General features: G+C 37.7%; 1 protein-coding gene across 1 annotated transcript; it reads right to left on the bottom strand.

The window, feature by feature from the left end:
* Nucleotides 1–8,148: 8,148 nt before the first annotated feature.
* Nucleotides 8,149–15,084, bottom strand: LOC120555373 (ammonium transporter Rh type C 2-like). The gene is given in 11 exon segments (XM_039794029.1): nt 8,149–9,077; nt 9,171–9,244; nt 9,363–9,436; nt 11,017–11,141; nt 11,311–11,447; nt 12,204–12,341; nt 12,434–12,600; nt 12,753–12,900; nt 13,016–13,119; nt 13,946–14,188; nt 14,781–15,084. Coding segments are annotated over 11 exon segments (1,473 nt in total). The 5' UTR covers nt 15,010–15,084; the 3' UTR covers nt 8,149–9,043.
* Nucleotides 15,085–24,945: the final 9,861 nt, after the last annotated feature.

Raw genomic sequence — 24,945 nt, 5'->3', positions numbered from 1 at the left:
GGTAATATATAGATTTGATTAAACAGATTGATTTTTAGCCTTTGTAGCCTAGTGCAAGCAAACAAACATCTTGAAACCACTGAGTCTTCGTCAGAGTCACATTCTGATCATTTTGGTTTTTGAGTGAAAGGACTCTGATGAAGGTACAGCTGTGCCAAAAGTAGTTCTTGTAATAATGTAAAATGTAAAAGTACCAGAGACAATGTCTTTTTTATTTTGCTCATTCTACTTCCTTGTCAAAATCTTGCACCTACATCGTCTCTGACTTCTGAACGGGCAACTGTAATGAAAAGAAACGGCGCGATCTCGGGGATTTCTTACTATCCTTTTTAAATGTCTTATTAAATTACGTAATTAGTGTACGTAACTAACGTACACACACTGTGACCTACACAGTCTCCGTAGCGTGAGGAATTCACAACAGTAACGAGTAACGATGCAGCACATAAAAATTCTATCGGAGTAAAAGTATTTCTTTCATCAAAAATATGTACTCAAGTAAAAGTGGAAGTAGGAGAAAAAAATAATACTCCAGTAGAGTACAGATACAGTCTTTTAGTACTTAAGTAGAGTAGTGAAGTAGTTCTACTTCGTTACTATACAGCTCTGGTTATGGTAGTCGTGGCCAGGGCATGGATGTGTTAAGAGAACAGGCGTGGCTAATGTCGTCTTGAGCCGCTGTCCTCAAGGGGACTACAGAGGTCTGGTAAAGTCATTTCTTTTTAACTGTAAACCCCCAGATGTTTCATTTTCAAACTTGAAATCTTCAGCCCCTTTTTTAACTTCTCTGTAAAGCTCCTTGAATCTACCTCTATGTATTAAACGTGCTTTATAAATAAAACTGCCTTGCTTCTGTGTGTCATTATTCGGTTCATGAATCTATTAGTGGTTATATAATACAAGTTCAAGAAGTCTGAACAGACAGAAGACAACCACACAAGCTGGTACACCGCTGTTGCTACCAATCAGAAGTTTGGTGGTTCGATTCCTGGCCCTGCAGTCAGTCGAAGTGTCCTTGGGCAAGACACTGAACCTCCAATTGCTCCTGAATGCCATCGGTGTGTGAATGAGTGTAAATGTATTGGAAGTTGCTTTGAATAAAAGTGTCAGCTAAATGTAATTATAATGTAATTATAAAGACGTGAATAATTAAAACAGATCTGTAGATGGTCAAAAGCAGTGCATCTATAGTAAGGTACATATCTGAAACAACGTAATTGTTGTGTTTGATTGTACTAACAACACAGACTCTGAGATATTGGACCCCAGCAGTGTTTTAACAGTTAACTTGTTTAACCCCATCAGGACTTTTTAGAGACCTTCACTCAATAAAGCTTCTACCACCAGCCAAACTGACAAGACTAGCACAAAGCATATGTCCACCCAGTGTATTTAGAGTTCATTAATGGCACAGTGAATGGTCAGGAAATGACCCTATTGACCGGCCTGTCCAAGCCTCATTACCATCAGAATAAAGGGAGCAGAGGGACCAGAGCCCTGGAGGCAACAAACAAGCCCACAATGACCTGAAGGAGCCGGACGTCCACTTCCTCTGGCTCCTGGTTTAGACTCTCCACACTTATGCCTTCAGTCAAAATGAAGCTGTAGACAGCTGTCATAGAGATGAGGATTTTTCTCCACTCATTCAAGCAGCATCAGTTCACAGGCATTTAAATCTGATGCTACTTGAGTCCTTGAGTTGTCAGAGTCACATGAATTATAAGTTGTCACTATTGAAACTGTGCTGGAAACAGTGTCAGAATTCACGAAGGGTTATAGGTAAATCCTCCAATTTAAGTTTATCTAAATAAAAAAATAAAAAAGAATTACAATTATCGGCTGGGTATTTACCAAAATAAGCACTGTGGTAATAAAAGGTTAATTAAGGCAAATTTTAGAGAATTATTGTTTAGTAATTTAGTATATATTTTACTGTCATGCCAGGTGGTAATTTGATTTGTGTTGTTGTAAAAAATTCATACAAACAATTAGTACAAACAGTAAATTGTTTATTATGAAATGTTAGAATTGTCTTTTGCTAATACTGCAACATAACTGTAAGTGTAGATGAGTCCAGTAGGTGTCCTCATGAGAACAAAAAATAGAAACCCGCTGGCACCCAACTGGAGAGAAATATTCATGTGTACTGCTGAAACAAAATATATCCATCACAGTTTTTGTTGACTGCATGCAACTTATCTTGTTTGTTCTATTAAAACTTGTGATTGACAAACTATAACACTGACTACTGCTCACCCTAAAATGTATTTAGGAGATATCACACAAGTCATAGGGTTAGGGTTAGGGCTATATGTCTAAGGACAGAAGTTTTGATTTAAAAAATGAGAGAATATCACTGCAGTATTGAATAATTGGAGCCCAGATGCAATTTTGTAATTTTCAAAATTTCTGATCCTCTGAATAAAAACTGAAAATTGAAAAAACTGGTTAAAGATCTGTCAAGACGGAAAAAAAATGAAAAATTGGATATTTTAACCAATTTTTCTGTTTTTCCAAATGTCCGAAAATTGAACTGATAAGCCTTACATGGACCTTCACTGTTCTTTCCGTAGGATTATTGGGCACTTGTTTTCTTGTTGAGCTACTTTCTTGCTGCCAAGCTGCTGCAATGCATCAGTGAAAACAGCCATTTTATTTATTTTACAAACAGCCATGAAAAGCAACGGTGGTAGGCAGGGCATGAATTGTGATGGTGACCAGGTGCCTCCTTAGTTTAGCCTTATCTCTTACCTCTTTCCTGTCAATACAGTTTTTGGACAATTGTCGTTTGTCGAGATTCTGATTTCTTGTTGGGCAACACTGTGAAGTGAAACCCTGAGCAGATAAGTTGAATTCATTATTCTCGCCCTCAAGAAATTGACAACACCAAAGGCCATGTGGCCTTGCCCCTAAAATGATTAAAACCCAGGCCTGTTGGACAGCTCTGGATACAGACTGCTCTCATCCTGTCCTACTATGAAGCTTAGCAAAAGTTCAATCCGGAAGACTCCCTCTACTCCCTCATTCATTCTCATCTCTCTTTGGCTTCTACTCTGTGGATGTTCACTAAGTAGTCCAACCAGATCTTGCCTCAATCTGTCAATGTCTCTTAGCCAATCATATCCTTGCTGTCAAACTTCCAAATCCTGTCTCCTCTTTGCTGCTGTCATTTGTCATTTCAGTACAAGCGGATGCGACCCTCCTCCACCTTCACCTCCAGTCTTCATCATATCAACACCCAGTCCTGCTCCAGATTCCATCATCCAGGTTTTTGGCAACTCTCTTCACCACCACCAGTGTCTAGACCCCGAAGGGAACTATCCTGAGCTAGTTACGGCATCACTACCCTCCTAAATATACCATGTCACGATGGGGTCTAATTGTCTAAGACTTTTCTCAAATTGTTTTTATCATGCACTTCAATAAATTTATTGTTTACAATTAAACGTACAATATGTAACTTTCTGCCACTAGGGGTCTCTCAACCAAAACAATGGACGGTAAAACCGGACTTTTGATGACGTTGGGAAGTTGCGTGGAATTATGGGAGTTTTAAGTGTTAAACACCTTCGCTGCCAGTTAGAATGCATCAGTTCACGGACGAGTTTACCCGTTCAAGTTTATTCACGTTACGTTTATTCATTCTAATAAAATAGCTGCAGTTTCCCCAACATAATTACGTTTTTCTTGATTAGATTTTTATTTGTAGCTGACCAGTTAGCTCGTGAGCCAGCAAGCTAACAGTAGCCAGCAGCTAAAACACAAAATATTTCACATATCAGTGTCACCTTTTGGATCGTTTCAACACCGGGGCGGACGGGGTTTGTTGTAACGCTAGCTAGCTAGTAAACGAGGCTGAGAGACAGGTGTGGGTGGGGATTGTCGGGGGAATCTCCGCGACAGCGAGCCAGGACGTTCGATGCCGGTTGTGCAGCAGCAGAACATCTCCCAGCTGCCCGGAATTATCTCCCCTTCACTTTTCAGTAATCTTAACTTTTCGTTTTGGTGCTTAACCCACCTTTTGTCGGGTTAATTTAGCTAACCGTAAAGACAGCTTAACGCGAAGAGGGGAGAAATTCGGCAGGGAGGAGATTTTCAGCACATACACCCATTATGTCTATGCATACACCGGTAGCGCTGCGGAGATGTAGCTAACTCTATGGATGGCCGCTGTTGTGACTCGGTGCCTGGTCTGATCGGATATGGTCCGTTTCCCGACGTTTAATTAAACTGCCGTTAGCGTCGTAAGCACCAGGCACTGGAGATAAGTTCTGGCCGGGGGGTTGCTGTAATAAAAGTAGCTGGCTGATAGCTGACTGGGGGCTAACGATAGCTAGCTAGCTATATGTCCCGGGGCTGTTGTCAGCTGTCATCCCCGACTGAGTCTCTCTGCGCCGGGGGAGTGAGGCAGACAGACCGGGGTGTTCTAGCTGGCTAAATTAGCATTAGATTAATCGTCTATCTATACAGTTAACGTTGCTAGTGAAGTTATTCGTGAGTTAGTCCAGTCCTGTTAACTGTGGTCGAAACAGTCATACTAAAGCGTGTTGAATTATGTTGTAACCTCATAATGTTACCCACAAAGCATTAGCATCAATGTTAGCTACTTGTCGATATTGAACTTTCAAAATAAATAAGGTATCTGTTGTATTACTGTGATAAAAAGTGGGATGTAATTAATCACAAAATGATGCTTTATGGCCAAAAAAAAAAGCAGTATTACGGTTACAAGTATTTTTTTTCTGTGACATTGCATGATTTACAATTACTCCTGAACGTATCATCTTGGTGCCAGTGTTCTGACGGAAGTTAGAGTAACTGGAGGGTGAAAGGTTATATGACGCCACTGACGGGCGACTAAAGGAAACGTGCCGTGTCTGAAAATAAAATAACAGATTTCTCTGGGTTTGACATTTGGTGGAAACATTTGGGATAGTGTAAGAACACAACTCATAAAAATATATAACATAGGTATGGTCATTTTTAGACATTTTAAAGCAGAAATGTTACATATTGTACCTTTAATGAAGTCTCTCCTTATTGACATTTTTTTCAGTCAATAAATGTTCACTTGATGACAACATGTCAGTCTTCAGTAATTAGGTATACTTTATAATTCTTCTTATGCTTCATTAGAAAGTGGTACCAAAGAGTGACATAATACATATGATAGCTACATTATATGATAGTCCTGCATCAGGGCGAAATAGACACAGGTGGCACAGTGGTTAGTTGCTCTCGTGCAGGCCTGCATGTGTGATGTATTTTTGAGTTAAAACTAACCAACATCATTCAACTTAGGTCAAACGAACAAGTCAATTCAAACAATATTTTACTGTGTGCAAACTGTGTTCTTGAGGTTGGTTCAATTGATTTGTGGTAATGTATTAAGTTGCATTTTTGTCAATACTGCATGCGCCACACTAAAGCTTGTTGTAAACTAATGTTTACAATTGCATTCACATCTGGAGAGGAGAGACAGTGGGGAGATATGAAAGTGCATGAAACTGACCAACAATGCCAGAATGTGCCGAGGGGGATACTGTGGGACACTGAGGGGAATATGATTGGCCAACTAAACTAAACTTACAGTTTTTTTCGATTGCTAAACGACAGTGGGCACAACTGGAGTCACATGTGCAAAACTCTAACTACAGTCTGCACAGCAGCAGTTCATGTGGACCAAACTCTAGCTCATTTTTCATTGCTTGAACACAGTTTTCAAAACTCTACACACTTATCCCATGACTTTAACCACAACGTGCACAACACTGTAGATTTACAGCACTTTGTTCAAATGCTAACACACTGCTGTCAAAACTGTTAACCACACATTCAAAACAGAATAGATTTCAGTCTGGTGCCTATCAAACACTGCTGATTGCAATTTTAGCTGAAAGCCTAAGCAGGTGTCTTGTTTTAGACTAGTTAGTGAACATATATGGTATTTATACAGAGAGCCGAAAGTCAGTTTTTTTGTATACAAACACCAAATAAGAATGAAACAATCATACACTGTACTGAAACGGGTAAAAGAGCAAATATACCAATATGTCCAGGTAAGATGTCTGAGGTTATGTACACAGCTATAAAAAAAGTGAAAAACACAATATCTTTACAATAGTAAAACTGCATTCTTACTGTTTTTCAGAAAGTAATGGAGGTGAAAGCAATAGAAACACCACATTCATTTGTATTTAGAGATGATGCAGACATCCAATGTGATGAAGAAAACTTGCCACATGATGCTGGAGAGAGGCAGGATTAGTCACACTATTCGTTGGTACTGTTATGTACCTTTAGTTTTTTTCCCCAGTAATTCCATAAATTACTAGAGACAACATACTTTATTGAAGAAAACTGCTGATTTTCATTCCTTCTTGTTTACCTTATGTAAAAATTGGTATGCTATACAATCTATATTTTTTCCTTAAATAAACTGTTGAGTAGTGTCAAGTCACTCTAATCGTTCAAACTGTAAAGATGAGAAAGTTTGTAATTTCTGTATTGGTGTTTGATGCTAGTGTTTTTACCCTCAGTGTGTTCTGAGTGACACTGTGTGTTATCTCAGTGAGGCCTGTGCATACTGTTTGAGACGTGTGTTACAGTTTTTTCCAACTGCTTACACACAAAATCTTTTCATGTCACACGATTTTTGAAACCTCTCACTCAAAGTGCAAAACTACACAGCAAATCTCCAAAACCATAAGCTATTTCTCAGCCTTTCACTCAGTTTTCAATTGCATAAAACACTTTTTTCAAAACATTAAACACAATTCTCTACCTAAGACACAAAAATCTAACAGGAAGTGACTTGCTATCCATTTCTAAACACAACCAATCAAAATGCTACACTTATTTACCAGGGCACACACACACACTCCTCACATGTGTAAACACATTATGTCATAACTGAACACTAACCAATCATTGCTTTAGTATAGGCCTATACAGAGGCCAAAGGTCAGATTACCTGTTTGGAACAATGGATGCCAACAATAGACAGAGAGCAAGAGGAGGAGGAGGGAGAGACAGGGGATAACAACGAGGAGGAGGAGGAGGGAAGAAGAGTAAGAAGGAGAGCCATTTCTGATGAGATCAGGGAGAGAAGCCCATCTTGAGTAGCTTTACAGTGGCGGCCATACTGCATGCAACTATCTAATGACTATTTCAGCATTACAAATCAATCAAAGTGCATACAATTCTGTCCCCCCCCGCCCACACACAAGCACGCACAAACACTCACAACACACACACACACACACCCACACACACACACACACACACACACACACACACACACACACATACATATTCTTTATTCTAAAATGATACCTTTGGTTTACATATGTTTATACTTTTTTTTTCTTGTTTCATGCTACTGTATACAACACTGGGCTACTCTTACAGACGTAATGTTTTGCCCAATAAATATTTTCTGTTTTACTATAACATTACATTGTTTTTTACAGTGCACTTTTCAACCACTTTCAGCAGACTACTTTCTCTCTAGAACATTGTAGATATAAGCCTATGAAAGACAAAAGAGCTTTAGATTTAGAACAACAGTGTGTACATGGTATATCCAAAAATTTACTATTATGAAAAAAGTGTTTGCCATTTGATGCAAATGCTTCATTTTGAGATGTGTTTATGGTATTTTGAATGCAGTGTTTCATTTTGAAGGAGATGTGAGGCATTTTGCATTTTGTGTGTGCAGTTTTGGGAATTGTGTGTAGAGTTTTGAAAAAAGGAGACATAGTTTTGAAAACGTGTGTAAGCAGTTGGAAAAAACTGTAAGAGTTGTGTTGCTTTGAATGAGTTTTGCAGGTGATGTGAACTGTTTAGCTCAGGTGACTGTAGGTAGTGCAGACTGTAGTTTGAGTTTTGCACATGTGACTCCAGTTGTGCCCACTGTCGTTTAGCAATCGAAAAAAACTGTAATGCTTTTTATGCAGGCCTGTTCATTTTTTAGGCTACTATTGTATGCATAGAGGAAAATTCTCACATCATGATTATTATTTATTCTAGTTAAAGGCACATGAGGGCAGCTATCACAGTTGTGGCAGTAATATCAGTATTGTAATAATTTTACTATGATATTATTGCATTTTCATCATAAGTACAAATGTGGTGTAAAGACAATAATATAACGTTATTGTTTAATTTCAGTTACATGTGATTTATGAATGTGCACATCTGAAAATATGTCAATAACAAAACAAGCCGATTATCACATAAAATCACATATAATGTATTGGAGAATATTTAACACTATAGCAACCAAATCATTGGAAATTGTATCATAGTTACAGTAGTTATTCAAAACTTCCAAACAAATAATGGGGTTAAAATACGTACATGCAGTTTACAAAGACCTATACATTATTTGAAAGAAATAACTAAGTAAGACATACAATAAAAAAAATTGCCTAATTTGGCTGCACAAAATTTTTTTATTATTTACTTAACGCATTCTTATTTGCATGCACAACTAAACAAACTGTATGTTAACAGACTTTTCATTTATAACAAATAAAATGGCAAACATTATCAATAAAAATTTTATAATACATTAAATAATCTTTAATGGTCCTTAAAGATAAAAGATGTACAATAAGTGATCTACAAACTTTTCTCAGTTCTTCTGTGCATTATAACCAGCTTATGCAACATAAACAAAGAGTCTGACTTCTCATGATATCATTATGCATCTGCAAATAATATAACGTTTCAACCAAAATGAAAAAGAATGCAAATATATTTTAAAATTTCCTTCTAAAATAATACCAGTTTTGATTCAGGATAACTTTTCCATTAATGAGATATTTGGTCTCCATCGTCGTAACATTAAGCTTCCAATCATTGGCAAAGGTGTTAAACAAATGTATCATGTGTAAATGGTGCAAGACGAGTGGCAGAGGACCTGTTTGTCAAAAATATTGTTCCTTTCTTGTAAAATTTAATTTGAGTGTTGCTCCTTCATGAATTAGTGTTGTATAACAGTTGTATTAAGTTCCACGTGATATGAGGGTGTTGACCTTTAACTTTGCTCCACAGAGAAGTTTGACTCGGATCTGTCAAACAAAAAGAATAAAATCACATTTAATGTAATGAGAATTCAAGAGAGCAAGGAGTAAATGAGGATGTGTAAGTGTGAGTTAGTTTACATGTCTTGGTGCTTGTGTATCATGTGGTTGTTGTACTCCAAAACAGGAGGGATGGTCTCCTCATCCTCAGGAACCTGAAACGGATACATGGGATCAGAGCATGAGCCAGAAATCCATCGGAGTAATTTAATAGCGTGCTCACTCTTAAAAAAGGGGCAAGACCACCATCTAGTGGTTGAAAAGCACTCTTACCTCCCAGTAAACTTCATCATCATAGCAGTTGTCATCAGCAGGGTCACCCCAAATGGGGAACTTCAGAATGAAACCTTTGAAGAGAGAAGAAAACGGCATTACAGTTTTTTTCGATTGCTAAACGATAGTGGGCACAACTGGAGTCACATGTGCAAAACTCTAACTACAGTCTGCACAGCAGCAGTTCATGTGGACCAAACTCTAGTTCATTTTTCATTGCTTGAACACAGTTTTCAAAACTCTACACACTTATCCCATGAGTTTAACCACAACGTGCACAACACTGTAGATCTACAGCACTTTGTTCAAATGCTAACACACTGCTGTCAAAACTGTAAACCACACATTCAAAACAGAATAGATTTCAGTCTGGTGCCTATCAAACACTGCTGATTGCAATTTTAGCTGAAAGCCTAAGCAGGTGTCTTGTTTTAGACTAGTTAGTGAACATATATGGTATTTATACAGAGAAAGCTCAGAAAGTCTTTTTTTGTATACAAACACCAAATAAGAATGAAACAATCATACACTGTACTGTTTGAGAGAAACGGGTAAAAGAGCAACGATACCAATATGTCCAGGTAAGATGTCTGAGGTTATGTACGCAGCTATAAAAAAAAGTGAAAAACACTATATCTTTACAATAGTAAAACTGTGTTCTTACTGTTTTTCAGAAAGTAATGGAGGTGAAAGCAATAGAAACACCACATTACAGTAATTTGTATTTAGAGATAATGCATACATCCAATGTGATGAACTTGCCACATGATGCTGGAGAGAGGCAGGATTAGTCACACTATTCGTTGGTACTGTTATGTACCTTTAGTTTTTTCCCCCCAGTAATTCCATAAATTACTAGAGACAAAATACTTTATTGAAGAAAACTGATGATTTTCATTCCTTCTTGTTTACCTTATGTAAAAATTGGTATGCTATACAATCTATATTTCTTCCTTAAATAAACTGTTGAGTAGTGTCAAGTCACTCAAATTGTTCAAACTGTAAAGATGAGAAAGTTTGTAATTTCTGTATTGGTGTTTGATGCTAGTGTTTTTACTCTCAGTGTGTTCTGAGTGACACTGTGTGTTATCTCAGTGAGGCCTGTGCATAGTGTTTGAGACGTGTGTTAAGAGTTGTGCTGCTTTGAATGAGTTTTGCAGGTGATGTGAACTGTTTAGCTCAGGTGACTGTAGGTAGTGCAGACTGTAGTTTGAGTTTTGCACATGTGACTCCAGTTGTGCCCACTGTCGTTTAGCAATCGAAAAAAACTGTAAGCAAGACTTCACTTCAATTTCAATACCTTTTTCTTGGCCATGATGCAGTTAAAACCTATTTTGCACTTAAAAGAATATAATCAAATAACTCTTAAGCCTCATGTTAGTCAATGTTAAAATCCCAGGAAACTTGTATTCGAATATTCCTGGGCTCCTAAACAAGCAATTTGGGACTCAAGGAATATGTTGTTTTTTTTTTAAAAGACATCATCAATAAATTAACTAAATGTTACCTAACTGTAACACACAGAAACATGTGGAGAGAAATAAGCATTGTCATGCCTCTGGATCTCTTTATCATAATTAGTGAAACAGACTGCTTTATACGGTTTCCCTGAGTCTTTTAGTACTGTAATACACAAAACATTTTACAAACTCACCAACAAGTGCACCTCCAACAAGTCCAAATGCAATAGCCACACATGTGCCAGCAGCCTGGAAGCCTCCCTGGGTTAACACAGATCTGGTTGCAAAATTGCCTTCAAAGGCAAATGTCTGGATCAACCTAGGAACAAAAAATAACTTTTAATCCGAGCGATCAGCACTTATCTGCACAACCAGAAATCTGTGTGTGTGTGTGTGGTGTGGTGTGTGTGTGTGTGTGTGTGTGTGTGTGTGTGTGTGTGTGTGTGTGTGTGTGTGTGTGTGTGTGTGTGTGTGTGTCAGTGCCTCACCCCTCTTTGCCATAGACCTCTACACTGGCGGCTGCAGCAACAATGGCACCTACAAATCCGCCAAGCATCCCTGGCACAGCATGCAGGTTGTGGATACCACATGTATCCTGGATCTTGAGGTATTTCTCCAAAAAGGGCTGAGGATGAGATAAAACATGATGTGTTGTAGTGATGTAGTTGTAGTTGTAGTCACGAATTAAAAAATTAGAGGTCATGAGTATTCTCGACTATTGCAAATAAACTGTAATTTCTCATATTGTTATGTTTCTACAAGGTTTATATTTTCTTTTAACTGTTAAAATTAAATATGCAAATACATTATATATCACCATCATGGACTGCATGTATTTTCAATTACTTCTCCATAATGGCATAGGAACATAATCGTGGTATAGAAATTCTTTTAATTTCATCCAAGTTACTGTCTCTAAAACATCAGAATAGGCCTTTAAAAACTCAAAACATGTAATTTGTATGTACTTATAGCATGTCAAATCCTTATCAGGTTTTTAAAACCCCAGAATCAATATTTAATTTTCTTAATTAAAATTTAATTTGGGTCATGTTTTAAATACATTTAATGTGAAGTGTCTCATTACAAAATCCATTTAATGTCTCCTCTAACTAAATAATTGTTGAAAGTCATCAGTACTGCCACTAACTTTTTGAAGTGTGCCACAACACCTTGCATCAGTTCATAGGACTTTTTCTATCTTACATTTAATTTTAGTGCCTTCTCCTAAACTGAGTCATTACTTCTTATAATCCTGTTATTTTCCTGTAATACAACCCACAACTGAGGGCTTCATTTAACTTTTTTATTATGCATCTTTTTCCAGTATTCAAGTGTTCTCTCAGTTTAAAAGTTAGGAGGTGAAAGACTGCATTCTCACCGTGACAAACACGTAGCCAAAGGTGGAGATGATGCCGCAGCAGAAACCCACGATTAGTGAACCATAAGGAGTGATCATGAACTCTGCTGATGTTCCCATGGCAACACCACCTGCCAGAGTGGCATTCTGGATATGCACCTGTCAGGTACAACAGCATGTTATTCATGAGAAAATTAAAAAACCTAAATGATTGGTTGTAGATGTGTTGTTTTTCAGTGACATGGCATTACCATGTCCAGTTTTCCTCTTTTCTGAGACATGCTGGAGATGGCCACCGCAGTGAGAACAGAGGAAGCGAGGGCGAGGTAAGTGTTGATGACTGTTCTGAGCTGTCCGTCGCCATGGTTTGTGATGGCCGAGTTGAAACTGGGCCAGAACATCCACAGAAACAGTGTACCTGTGAGAGAAAGTCAATCAAACCACAATTTAGCACATTTACAACCAATTGAGCAGGTTTAACAATGATGAATATAAAATATTATATATACCAAATGAACTAAAGAAAACACTGACATGTGAGGTTTAAAACTGTAAATATAAATCACTCACCTATCATGGCAAAGAGATCAGACTGGTAGACCGATCCATTGAGGCGTTTACTTTGGTGTAGGTTTGGTCGGTAGAGGACCCAGGAGATGGCCAAACCATAGTACCCTCCGAAGGTGTGAATGACCATGGAGCCACCAGCATCTCTGCACTGTAGGAATAAGCAGCACAAAAAAGATATTGCTAAATAACGTTTGAAAGAAAATTCTCACCTTTAAAACAGTGATAAAGTTTTCTGTGGGATGATTGGGTTTGGTGAGACTCACATGAAGAAGGTCGAGGATGATGTATTCCTCCACAGCAAATAGCGTGACACCAAATAAGGTGACAACCATCAGCTGGATGGGGCTTACTTTTCCCAGGAGGGGCGGAGAAAGAAAAAAAAAAAAAAAAAAAAAAAAAAAAAAATAAGTTAAAAAAAAAAAAAAAAAAAAAAAAAAAAAAAAAAAAAAAAAAATAAAAAAAATAAAAAACAAAAAAACAAAAAAATTATTAACCAAATTATTGTGAGGAGTCAAAGCAAGGTTGGATTACCAACTGGGCAAAGTGGACAACTACCCTTAGGCCCCAGACCCCCATGGCTCCCAAAAGTCTAAGGTTCAGTTCATTTGTTAGGGATTTGGCACCACTAAACTACAATATCAGTGAATTCATTATTACCTAATGATGTGGCCCTGTCTTGTAGAGAGAGTGTATTCCTATATTAGGTTGTGTTCACACAGCGGCACTGTTTCTTCTCTGGGTGAGTGTATAATAAAGCTGCCATGTATAATCTGCTGTGTTCACTGTATTTAAAAGAGTACTCCACAGATTTAGCATTGCACTTCTATACCATAGTTTGCACAATACACAGTTTACAAAAAAAGGCCCCTAACAGTGAATTAAGGGCCTCCAAATCAGCCATGCGTTAACCCTGCTTTAGTGGAAAAACAGCTAAAGCTTAAGAATGTGTACTTTTCAGGTTGACATGACGAGGAAGGGCCTGACATAATATTATGTATTCACTAGGTGACAAAAGAAACTTTTCCATGTACATGAATCTTGACTAGGTACTAGGTACAGAATGTGTCTCAGTTTTTGAGTTACATATCGCACCTGTGCACACATCTGCAGCTCTCCAATTTACTTAGTGATTGATGATGTATAAAAAAAATATATATATATATATATATATATATATATATATATATATATATATATATATATATATATATATATACATATATAATATGCAGTAAAAATTTACCTTTCTAATCCGATAGAGATTTTCCCAGTGTTGGGGTCAAGCGAGTGGAACCAGCCTTGCATGAGAAGAGCCCACTGCAAACCACAGGCACCAATCAGGAAGTTGAAGCCCACACCACTGAAGCTGTACCGTTTCAGGAAGGTCATGAGGAAACCAAATCCAACAAAGATCATGACGTGGACGTCCTGAAAGCCTGGAGAGAAGGAAGTTTGACATATTTGTGTAATGGCATTCAATGAGAAACAGAAACAGAAATATTTTTCTCTCTAGCACTTTCATTTTCTACTTCACATTATGTTATACATATAGACATATAATTATAGATTTGTAATAAATGTTGCATGTTGAGATTGCAACAATTTCGTTTAAACTGAATGCTGTCTTTAAGATATCTTTGCAAATGGAGAATTTTATGACAAGGCTACAACATATTGGGAATACAATTGCTGCCAAATTGTCAGCGTGGCACAAGTAAGCCAAGAAAAGTGATATTATAATATTTTAATCTTAGATGCAAGTAGAAGAGAGTGCCTGTGTCAATGTTTTGCAATGAACACAAAACAAAGACAAAAACAGGAGAGTGAAATTAAAACTGTTGCAGCTTTAACAAATATGTTAAATTTGAAAAGTTATATTTTTGAAATGGCTAAGAACACAATTATAGCCAACCATTCGCCATCAGTGGAAAAAAAACAAGGATCATCACAGGATCACTGTAACAACACCTACATTTAACTTTTATTGCAAAGTGAATTCCTTTACAGGCTGTCTTATGTTGTACTTACTGGGATATCTGTAGTAGAAGTCATTTTCAATATCGCTGGTGATGTTGTGACTTTGTTTGTGCTCTATCCATTTCTGTACGTCTGACTCATCATCATACCGGACAAAAACTCCAAATAGTATAATCATAGCAATTTGCCAGACGAAGCAGATTGCCGGCAGCCTAACACGAATATTGGTGTTCTTTTGCCGGCCAAAAAAATTTCCTACGCCTTCACAACAGTTCTCCATGTTGACAACTCTTTCCTGATGATGTTCTTATCAAATTTCTAAGCCAGGCCGCCTGCTCAGCTGTGACTGCCAGCTTTTCAGCAGGTATTTATATGTATGGACCATTGGAGGTGGTGTGCTCCAATTCTCCACTCACACACAGGGGGTGGAAATACACAGGGGGTGGACACGCCTTACCTGTTAGCAGGAAAACCACTCCTTACTGTACAACACTCCTCCTGAAAAGGTAGGTACACACTGCAGGGAATAATGTAATCACTGCAGAAATGTGTGATAGAAATGATTCAGTACAGATTAAGTTGATACGCCATCATTTTGTGATGTGGCATCTTCTAGCCATAATTACAAATTGACCAGGCCAGAAGGTCAACGTAGTACATTTCAGGCCTTAGTGTAACGGTAAATATATCCTGTAACTGCAGGTGACATAATGACTTGTTAAGACTGTTCACTTGGTCTTGTATTGGAAATGATTTTTGAGCATCAGCCATCTGCTCTGGGAGAACATTAAAGTGGTCCTGGGTAAACACACCTGTCAGTCAGGCTTACATAACATCACCAGAGTTGTCAACTAATTATAGGTGTGTGTTACTTTAAACTTTCTTTAAACTTTCTCTGTCTCTGTCTGATTCTCTCTTTGTGTTGTGCATGTATGTATGTAACAACAATAAATAATAAACTAAGTGAGAAGACAGAGAAAAGGAGCGCTTCTTTTTGGTGGTGGTTGAAAAAACAAGGTGCTCTTTGATGCAGCGGTAATCCAATAGTACCAGAACAGCTTGAAAACCAAGGCACTCCTGTTGAAGAAAATATTAAAAATCCTTCATTGATGCGGCTAATGCATAGTGAAAGGTAAAAAATACGCACCAACCCATTGCGGCACACAGGTACTAAATAATTAACTAACAGAGCCTGGCATTTTGCATTCTGCCATATTTCTACAGTAGCCCTGAACGGACAAACCAAAAACTGGCTCTTGAGAGGGCCTTTCACGTTTTATGTTACCTAAAGGCCCTCGTAGATCTATACTATGTCCCTGCAACAGAGGAAGCAGCAGTTTCAGGACTGCAGTCCTAGGACCCCATTTCTACAACCCTTACTGAACAAAACTGGCATACTTCCCAAGCATAAACATTGGATGGGAAGTATGGGCTAGATTGCTGCTCCGTCAGTTTCTTCCTTTTCATTCGCTAAAGCGTCTTTTGGTTAAACATTAGCCGGCATGTTTTATGCCACTTCATACACAATCAGTGTATCAGCATATACACCGTCTTCGTTGTCTAGTCTCCAGTGGAATGTTGCCCAGCTGCTGATATTGGAGGAGATCTGCCAATGTTGCAAAACCCTTACCGATCTGGATCTTACATAACACATGGCACCCAGTTAATTATAGCAGGTACTTTGGGTTGCTTGAGAATACATGCAAATGATGGACCACAAGCATAAGACACTTCACTATATTGAGAACACAAATCCAGGACCAAAAGAAAAAGCAGATTACTGTTAAGCACTCAACCACCTCCAAACATTTAGCAGTTTCCAAGGAAAAGTTATAGCAAAAGAACATATCCAGAGCTCCAGTGCTGTATTCAATGTGTGGCTTTCTGAAAGTTGAAAATAGGTTTAAGGTCATTTGAAAGTCATCAAATGTCAAATTCAAAATGCCTCCACACTGGAAAATAATCCCTATGGAGATGCACTTGTAGAAATGTCATGCATCTTTTACAAGATTGGTACTATCGGTCTCTCCACTGGAGAAGCTGGGGGTAAAGTGCCTTGTTTAGGGACCCTTTAAGAGCATGTACTGGGGAATCCAGTTTCATAAGTGGTTAAAAAGCATACCATCAATATCAGTACCATTCACACAGTCACTTCTGTTCTACCCTTCAGGTCTCTCTCTTTATTTAGTCCACCACTGCCTGAAGATGAAAAAAGGCGTGATATCAGTCAGTGACAGACAATAAATATCAGTATGACTCAAAATGAGTGATGGCTCAATAGAAACAAATCTGTATTTATTATTTTGTTTTATTAAAGCACACCGAGCTCTGCCTCTCTATAATGTACAACAAACAAAGAAACGGATTTCCACTTGGCGCATGACTTGCCCACTGGTTATTCATGTTCTCCTTCCACAGCTCATGTGTACTTTGTGTTCTGGTTGTTTATTCCAAACTCGATACTTATCTGACAGATTAGATTCCAGTTTAAGGGTTCATCATATGTGTCACTACAGTTAAGAACATTCCAGATGATATCTGCTTACCTTCTTCAAGTCATTCAACTTCTTTAACTCATTATATAACACAATGTGTAGGCTATAACTGACGAGATTCTGCTCTTTGTAAATAATGCAGCGTGTGCTCCAGAGTCAAACTATGATTTACAGTATTTACTCCAACTCTACTTTAATAGACAATTTTTCTTTGTAATGGTTTATTGTATTTGTACGTATTTCCCAAATATCATATGCAATGTATCACTGGATTTAACAGGTTTTACAAGCCCACATGATGAAGAGTGGGTCTGCAAAGAAAAATACAAAAGAGGTTGAAGCTTATTTGAGTTACTTATATTACCCTAGTATTACATTGGGTTTAATCTTAAATCCTAATAATAAATTGTAGCATCAGCAAAAGTATTTTATGACAGACTGACTTCTGGTGTTGTGTTTTCAGGATGTTTGCACTTTATTATGTTGTACTGCATAGTCCTGTGTAGTTTAGTCGTGGATTCACTGCTGTAACCTGTAAATGTCTAGTACACCAGCAATGAGTAAACTAAACAAGTGGTCTATAAACATTCACTTTGATGAATAAAACAAAAATGTAGGCTAAATGAGTATAAAGTGATTCTATGTAACTGTCATGAGGGACAATGGTGGGGTAACAGTAAATGCTAAAACGTAGTGGCGCAGATAAGGTCAGTAATAGAAATGGTTGCAGAAACAAGATACAATATCTATATAAAGGTTCCTAACTATTTTGCCTGAGACTCCTTTTCACTGGTTACATACCTGTATAGAATGTAGTCTAGACCTACTCTATCTGTAAAGTGTCCTGAAATAACTTCTGTTATGATTTGACACTACAAATACAAATTTTATTGAGCAGTTGTCACCAGTTTAACCGAAAAATATTTGGTTTTTGTGTTGCATTCAAATAATGTTTAGAGAAGAAGAAAAAAGAGGACAAATTGGAGCCGGAAAAATGAGCATAACTTTGTGTAAAAGAAATGTGCTTTTTTTCTTTTTCCTCCTCTTTTTATTAACTTGCAGCACTTTCAATGTATCTTGTGAACCCTTCTGTGGGTCCCAACTGCTGTTCATGCCAGACTGAGTACTGACTAACGTACTGAACTATGCAACAGAGCATTTTATTGTGTATCAATTCAGGTTTTTATTTTAATGTTAACAGTATTTCCTTCTAAATCCTGCCCCTAATGTGTACAGTGTAACTAATTTTGTTGTGGATCAGGGTAGTTTGTTTTCTGGTATCATACCATAATAATAATCCTGTGATGCATATTGACAATAAAGACCCTTAGTTCGTCATTACACATCATCTATCAGCTACAGTACATGTAAAATAGAATTAGGGATCAGTTTTGCCTTTCTCAGATGATGTAAAACATGTCAAAGCTTCTGATACACCGAGCCTCAGCAGCAGGGTGGCATCAAGAGGAGGAAGAGTGTTGTTCAATCACGAGGTTATGTTTACTGCATTGTCACATGAAGCATCCGCTCTGAGCAAAAAGAGATTCTGTCGTTGGGGAATCACGAGGTCATGTTTACTGCATTGTCACATGAAGCATCCGCTTTCAGATCTTTGAAAGTTTCAGATCGTATCTGTTGAAGGCATTACAGTTATGTTCCCTGTCACATGCTTAGCCGCACAAAGCCCTGGAATGATGCAGAGAGATTATAAGTGCCTGTCAATCTACAGGTAAGTGAGACACATATTGCAAAGCTTATCTTTATTTAAGCCTAAATTACTGTGGCATCCTATCAAGCCTGTCAATTGGCATCACTTGCAACTAAAAGGTTTACAAAAGAAGGCACATCCAGAAAATGAATACTAGGTGTTGGACAGAAGAACATTCAAAGACAGAAAATGGAGTCTGCACATTATGAACATATAGGCCTATTGAATTACCACCAAGTAATGTTTCAAACTGTTGATTGTAAAAACTCTATGTGCATATTTTTATCTCGCATTATGTGCACAGTTTTAGTCGCTTTGTCACAAACATCCACACACACAAGCTGTTGACCACTTCTATCAGAGTGTGCAAATATTGTGACACCAACAACTTCTAACGCTCAAAAAAGTGAGAAGGCATCAAATGATTGCTTCCTTTCATGAGATGCATTATCATTCCAGCAAAACAATACTTATTATTATAATAGATACCTTGTATTCATTCCAGGAAATAAAATGGCATTAATGCATTTTGCGCTTTGATATGATCTGGGCGGGAGTGTGACTAACCAGAGAAGAATTTCAGAGAACATAATAGCACGCGCTGCCAGATGTCACACAGATATGAGAGCGTCAGGGAGTCGGCTGTTTCTTGGTGACAAAAAACTCTTTTACACTCTGCAGACGATTTGACACTCAGATAACCCCCAGCTATAGTGTTATGATTTGCAGAGGAGACACAAGTTTTACGTTGTCAGACAACATCTTTGTCTCTCACATGGTCCAGCACACAACTTTACCCACATGCAAATTGCCTCGTGTGCCTCAGTCAGCTGCACAGGCGACAATGGACACATGTAACTGGTGTAGATAGCCATTTTCATCTTTTATTGTTCGTATTCTTTTAATTTTAATTATGTTTAATGAATGTGTAATTTCTTTTGTAAAATGTTACGTACATTTTTGTATTGTAGCTTATTTTGTTTGTATTTTGTGCATTATTGTAAAAAATACTTACAACCTTGGAATTATCTTTCTATCCAAAATGAAGTCTAAGTTTAATTTGAAAAACAAGCTGTTACAAAACAACTAAGCTTCTTATACAATCATAAGATGAGGATGTAGTGGTTTGGCATAATTAACTGAACTCTTAATGCAGCAATTGTGACATCACAGATCTTTTAATCCTTAATATCCCGTTTTCTTCCACACTGTCTGACAATATTACATGTATATGTTCCTTATATATTCTTTATTATCTTGTTCCAGCTCCTGACTGAAACTATATGATATTTACATTTAGTTAAATATTGCATCATTCCATTGAAGTAAAATCGTTTATCACACCTTTCCCCAAATTCGGCCTGACATATTTTGTATTTTTGATGATGTTATGATTCATTGCCTGAGTTCCCTAGGCAGGTTTCTACTGTTTTCTTTTCATTTAGGGTTTGAAATGACATGTTTAAGGAGCCCAGGGTGGTCTAAATTGTATCATAATTAATTTAATAATCAAAACATTCATCTCATTTCTCTTCGCACGGCAGCCGGCCTGTCGAAGTTCCTGTTGCTGTCCTGTTAGTTAGACCTCATTTAATTTTATAGATCGCACACTTCTGACATATCTTTATATGAAGGAAAATTGTCAAATTAAATCAATAATGGAAACCAATAATGTCAATGCATCGAATTAATTGTGAGTTGTGTAACATGCAGACACACTACATAACATTTGGGATACTTTTTTCAGTAGTTTTTGCCATTTTATTTTTAAATTGAATCATTAATTCATCATTTATGACACAATAAGGAAGTAGAAGAATTTAAATTTTTGTTTTCTTTTAGTTTTTTGATAAAAAAAAGTAAATTCAACTTGTTAATTTGAAACACTGTAAGAAATATAGAATTATTTAAGTTGCACACTCCAGACTCCATACTACTATTACTAGTTTTTATCTCTATTGCGTCACTGCACAGGAACAAAAGTAGAAGCGGCTCACAGCAAGCAAGATCGGGAAACTAAGAAGCAAAAACAAGGCTAAAATCTTAACTACAGTTTTGAAAACACTGTTTTACCATTTTTCTTTGAGTTCCTTTAACGTTCCTAGTATTTTGAGGTCCTTTGGAGCTCTGATCAGAGTCAGTTGTGTTTGTGTGTTGAAGATGAGGGTGAAATAAATGCATAGACTACACACACTTCATATGACACAGGTAAAATTTTGTCACAGTCTGTAAACTACTGAATGAATTACAATTGCAAAATAGCTCAACAACAGATACTCTACATCTGACAGTTAAAAGACAATGCATATGTAGGTAAAATAAAAATTGTGGTCAGTATGTATTCAGAATGCGACTCAAATTCAATATTAATTGGGGTTGAATTACTTTCCAAATCAGCCCATTAATTGGTCAAATTCTCCAACTAGAACAGCTAAAATTAGTTTCTTTTAGGTACATTTATTCTTTATGCAATGTCTCAGATATATAAATCTGTATGATTTGTTACCTTGGAGCTAAATAGACATGAATGTAGGCCTCAACGTCAGGTGACAACTAAAAGCTACAGAACATGCTCGACCGGTGAAGGGGTTGTAGCTACAAAACAGATGAGCTCTTAGTTTCAGAAAATACAAAAAAATGAATCACACATGGCTGTCATACCTTTAACAACATGGGTGATGAGTTATAGGCGCCACACCTTCCTCACTGCAGGAATTTCTCATTTTAGAAAAGACTGTGAGTACTCATTAAAGCCTTACTGGGTGTGTCTGACATATTTATTTGACATGTTTCACTTCGGTTGGTTGTTGTCTTCAATATGTTCTGTCAGTCCCACAATGGCTGAGGCAGCTGCTGATACATTCAACTTGCAAGAACACTTTAAATAGGTGATTGGTCCATGGAGAAGTTGTTAATGCACTACACTGCCTTTTTGTATGTAGTTCTGAAGAAACTTTTATTTGGTGAACTTTAATAGAGAAATTAAGCGACTTTTTTTCAAAGCTCAGCACCTCTGCACTGAGAATTTCATGTTTTTATTCTCTGTGGGATTAATGTTTTAATGTTTGTATATTGGATTATGTGTCAATATGCCTGTACTGTACAAACAAATTGCCTCTCGGAGACATTCAAGTTTTCTAAGTCTAAGTCTAATGTTGGCATGTAATGTCTTGTTACTGCAATATGAAAAAGATTAATGCTAATGATACTAATCCATTTCAAGTTAGGCTTAAATGACTGCACATCATTTCAAGAACAATTATAATAATCTCCCAGCACAACTGACACTGAGCCAATGATATTCAGGCCCAGACAGTAGCTCAAGGCTGCAACATAGAGATGCGTATCAATTCACTGTAACCTCTCCATGACATCACACACCCTCATAGACATCATGAGACATGTCAGTGTCATTAAACAATGTCATCTGTCTTGTCTCAACTAAAGCCCGAGACTCAAGATTAGCGTCAGGGTTTATTGTTCTTTTGACACGGTTGTAAAAAATAAGATAGAATTAAGTTTTCGTCAAATGACCAAACAAGACTTTTTTGCCAGATTTGATCTATTTCTAGTCCAGTCATGGCCCCTTCCAGTTTTAATTTTATTTTAATACTACTAAGACAAGCTAAGAGATGTAGCGAGGGCTGTTTATCCACCATGTACCAGGAAAAAGTTCCATAATACTACAAGTCTGGCAACCCAAATGAGTCCCCATTAGCAGCCTTTTTTTTGGGTGGGTTCTGCCTTTAATTTTTGACAGGACAGCTAGGTGAGAAAGGGGAAAGAGAGAGGGAAGACATGCAGGAAATCGTCACAGGTCGGATTCAAACCATGACCTCTGCGTCGAGGCATAAACCTCTCAGTACATGTGCGCCTGCTCTACCAACTGAGCCATCCTGAATAACTGAACAATCCTTGTGATCTAACCAAAGGGGCTGTTTACCAAACTGTTAACCAGATGAACAGCACTCCCATTCCATATTCCCCCGTAAAACCATAACTGTAAATCAAAGAAATTAGATATAAAGTGTTAATTAAGGAGCTTTCAAGGTGCTGGTAGGTGGATTTTGTTTCCTTCAGACAGAGCCAGGCTAGCTGTTTCTACGTTTCCAGTCTTTATGCCAAGCTAGGTTGACCATATTTTGATTTCCAAAAAAGAGGACACTCGGCCTGGCCTCGAGACAAATCCAGACAGTGGTGATTCTCAGAGGTTAATGAACATGCTTTATTATGCCTCAATTGTGCAAAAATAACTTCTGTAATAAAATAAAATCTCTAACAACATGTAACAAAATAATAGCTCTCTTTTAAAATAAATAATATGAAATAATGTTCTAAATATGACCTCTTCTGTGTTAGAAAATCCAGCTTCAACAAAATATCTCTTAATACCTTTTCAATGTAATAAGATAAAAAATAAAGACACTGAAACATATGTGCCAGCTTTGCACACGGTGCACTCCGCCTCCCACTTGTCCGGTCCCGACCGGGACGGTATGTGGGACATTTTTTTTGCAGTTCAACTGTGAAGCTTGTTTTATGGTTGTAAGTGGACTGATGTTTATACTTGTGCGCTAGTGTGTGCGTCGAGACGGCGTGTGTGTGTGTGCAGGCCCGGATTGGCTAATCGGGAGCACCGGGAGAATTCCCGGTGGGCCGGTCTGGTTGTTTGGTTGTGAGGGCCGGTGTTCAGGTATGGCACTGGGTTGAAATCATAGTTGAATATTATGGATGCTGTCCCTATGCTGCCTGCACTCGCAGCCCACTTTTTGTATTTACAGTATTTATTTTTTCTTGCAGCCCACCGTTCTCTTCATTCATGCAGCCGCACTTGCAGAGTGCAGCCTGGTGAATGATGACCTATTTATGTTCGGAGTCCTCCGACGGCAGCACCTTGCTAAAAAATAAATTGCCACCGCGAGCAAAAAAAAGCTGTTTTAAACGGGTAGTAGAAAGCGCAAAACGGCACTGAAAAGGCGTCAATTTAAAAAAGGAGAGCTCTAGAAAGTGACGCGGCCAGATGAACTTTTTCTATTTTTAGCAAAACGCCAAATGAAGACGTTGAGACGGGTAAGCTGAGTTAGTTAGGAGAAGTGCCTGCAAACCAGCGTCTATGTTAATGAATCAAACTTGTTCTTGTAGCTCCGCAGCAGCAGAAGCTAGTAGGCCTACTAGTCCAGTTTGCTGCTAACAGTGACAATGAAGAGCCAGTAAGGTTACCAAGCAGCAGCTATATGAGCCTAGAACTCCAGTTTGGGCAGGTAGGGTTGATCATTGACTGAGTATTATAAGAATTAATAAGAGTGTGGTGTTGACCTGCTCTATATGAAAAATGCCCTGGGATAATTAATGATGCCAGATAATTCGGCACTACCATAATGACAGTGACTTGACTTGATCAGAAAGCTTTGTAAAAAGGAGAGATTTTTGCTGAGAATTATGACAATTTATAAAATGTGATTTAGTGTCAGAAGCAGAGCCAGTAGTGTGCATTAGGGATAGCTGCTGTCAGTGTGGATGGCACATCTACTGTAAGCTGTTGTATCACAGTGTGTGAACAAGCAAACATGATCAGATTAGCTACAATATAATCACTTTTTATGCCCAAATATTACTTGTGACCCATTATGAAAGTTGTATGAAATATTCAAAGGAAAAAATAGATGTCATTAGAAAGTGCAATACAATGTATCTTGTTCTTTATTTAATCTGTGATTACTTATTTGCACAGAAACAGATTCTGATATTGTTCAACATCATTGGGTTGTTGTTAAGATGTTAACTTTTCAAATAAATCTACATTGTGAAGCAACTTGGAAATAGTGATATTTTACAAAATACACCGAATTACAAGGATGTAGAGAACAGGGCGCTATTGCAAACTTATATACTAAGGTTTTGATTACATTTTTTTAATATAGTCATTCGTGAAAGTGGGCCGGTCTAAGTCATGAAAATCCAGGGCTGAAAATGAGTCCCAATCCGGCCCTGTGTGTGTGTGTGTGTGTGTGTG

This window comes from Perca fluviatilis, chromosome 3 (genome assembly GCF_010015445.1).
Source record: "Perca fluviatilis chromosome 3, GENO_Pfluv_1.0, whole genome shotgun sequence".
Classification (NCBI taxonomy): domain Eukaryota; kingdom Metazoa; phylum Chordata; class Actinopteri; order Perciformes; family Percidae; genus Perca; species Perca fluviatilis.
Note: the sequence above shows the minus strand (reverse complement) of the source record. Positions and strands in the feature narration are given on the sequence as shown.